The 2,357-nt window shown below is 63.7% G+C and overlaps 1 protein-coding gene across 1 annotated transcript in view; it reads left to right on the forward strand.

Moving 5' to 3' along the window:
• Positions 1 to 2,357, forward strand: part of MROH2A (maestro heat like repeat family member 2A) — a 63,438-nt gene that overhangs the window by 8,325 nt on the left and 52,756 nt on the right. The window contains 4 exon segments of the mRNA XM_004701854.1: positions 244 to 395; positions 1,322 to 1,465; positions 2,084 to 2,176; positions 2,259 to 2,337. Of these exon segments, the coding sequence (XP_004701911.1) occupies positions 244 to 395; positions 1,322 to 1,465; positions 2,084 to 2,176; positions 2,259 to 2,337 (468 nt within the window).

Consider the following 2,357-nt stretch of genomic DNA (forward strand, 5'->3'; position numbering starts at 1 on the left):
GTGTCTGTCCCCGTGAGGTGTGGGTGCAGAGCCACGATCCTGCCCCCAGTCCTGGGTCAGTCCCTCCAGGGGCGTCCTGCGCCTCCTCCCCGGCAGTGGGGTGTGTGGGTGGGGTGTGCGAGGGCAGAGAGCACGGGTGTTCTCCAGCTGGGTGTTGGTGGTGGGAGCCCCTGCCTGGGAGGGGAGGAGGGGGCTTCCTCCCTCGGTGGCCGACACCCCTCATGTCCCCCCGCCCCCGGGCAGCCATGGAGACCTTCTGCGAGACCGTTCAGTTCTACCTGAAGCACCTGGAGGACAGTGTGTACCCTGTGATGACCGAGGAGCAGTTTGCCCTGAAGCTCTTCCCCATGTACCGCTACTTTGTGACCATGTGGCTGAGGAATGACAACGCCGAGGTGAGAGGCACCCCTTGTTAGGGGGCCCCTCATGGGGATCCCCGGACCACCATGCCTGCCTGGCCGGAGGGGCTGGGAGGATTCCGTTCTGAGTGACCTTGATGATGAAGCAGAGAGGGGCTTGCCTTTGTAACCTCTGAGATGCAGCGCCCAGCACCCTGCTCTTACAAATGGAGAAACCGAGGCACGCTGCCCACATCTCCAGGGGCCGCAGTAGCACACTGCTGCGGAAGGTGTGGGTGCCAACAGTGGGAGTGTGTCGCCTCGGGTTGGAGGCTGGGACTCGGGGCACAGGCAATGGGCAGGGTCCCCTCCTTGTCCCCTGACAGCCCCACCCCCACCCAGGTGCTGCAGCCCTGGGCATTCTGCAGGCTCCTTGGCTTTGGGGCGGGGCCTTTCCTGCCTGCTCACCCTCTGCTTCTGAGTCTGTCCGTCTCGCTCCTGGGCACACTCAGAGGGGTGAGTGTGGAGGGCGACCCGACCAGCTCCCTGGTGGCCCAGGGGGCGAAGCCTTGCTCCCCATCTTGGCCCCACTAGCCGCTCCTCAGAAGACAGATGTGGCAGATTGGACTCTGGTGGCAGCAGCTTGGGGACAGCGGGTAGGGTTAGATCCTCTTTCTCTTTCTTTGTGCTCTGAGGTAACTTGCTCCGCAGACCCAAGAGAACCACCAAGAACCGGCTTCCCACCGGGGTTGTGCTTACCAGCGCAGGGGCTTGGGAGACGTGGGTCACCCGCAGCTCAGAGAGGTTAGGCCCTGGTTCCAGGTCCTCTGGCTAGGAGGTGACAGAGCCCGGGGCCCATCTGCTGGGCCCCAGGCAGGGCTCAGCTCAACATCCCAGTCCCTTCTTGTCATGTGGGCTGGGTTGAGCTCAGTGGGCTATCAGAGGGCCTGGGAAGACGAGGCCGAGGCCCCATTTCCTGGTAGGTCAAGCTGGGGGTCATCAAGTCCCTGAAGCCCATGCTGAACCTCCTGCTGCCCAGTGATGACCTCCGGGAGCAGGTCTACGACTACATTCCGCTGCTGCTGGCTGAGTATCAGGGCAGCCTGGAGGCTCTCTTCATCACCCAGGTGAGCAGGATGCCCAGGTAAGAGGTCCACTCAGGCCAGGGGCCACCTGGGTGAGAGAAACCACCTGGTGAGTGGATCCATCCAGTGATGGGGCACCCAGGTGAGTGGGGCCACCAGGTAAACAGAGGCCCCTTTCTGAGCCCAGGGCCCTGGGCTGTCTCCTTCGAGCTCTGGGCCCAGCTTTAGAGATTCGGTGCACCCCAGGGCCCAGAGCTGGGGTCTTCTGGGTGGCCAGTGGGCATCGCTGGGTGGGGCTGTAGGTTGTGGCATTGACAGGTATGGGGGTTGAGACCATGGAGGCCCTGGCGAGGTGCCCTGGGCTCAGTTTGCTGGAAGTGCAAGGCCGGAGCGATGTGCTCTATGCAGGACCCACCTGCAGATGAGTCAGTGGAGTTTGCAGCCCAGGTGAGCAGGACAAGACACCGGGGAGGGTTTGAATGTCTCACCCCGTGGCCTTCAAGGCCTCTCAGCTTTCCTGTCAGCCAGCACAGGGCCTGGAGTCTACATCTATGACCTGTCCCGGGGGCGCCACCAGTGTGGGGCCACCTGGCCAGCAGGGCCAGTATCTTGGCCCCAGGGGCTGGGCGGGGGCCTGCCAGCACCGTCCACTCCTTTCAGGTGCTCAGGCAGATTCTGGAGGCGGCCGTCATCACCAGCACCCCAGTGCCCCAAATGCAGCTGCACACCCTCTTCACGGAGCTGCACGTGCAGGTGAGCTGGGCACCGGGCTGGCAGCAGTCCCACGGGCGCCCTGTGGGCAGCAGGCTCACCCCTCCTACACATCTGTCCCCAGGTGTGCACCAAGGCCCCAGCCCAGCAGCAGTACAGCAGCCAGAACCTGACGGAGGTCGTGTACTGCTTCATAGCGCTGGGTGAGGCTCTGGGAAGGGGA

Source organism: Echinops telfairi, unplaced genomic scaffold (genome assembly GCF_000313985.2).
Source record: "Echinops telfairi isolate 266 unplaced genomic scaffold, ASM31398v2 ScPeMD7_3;HRSCAF=10, whole genome shotgun sequence".
In the NCBI taxonomy this organism is placed as follows: Eukaryota; Metazoa; Chordata; class Mammalia; order Afrosoricida; family Tenrecidae; genus Echinops; species Echinops telfairi.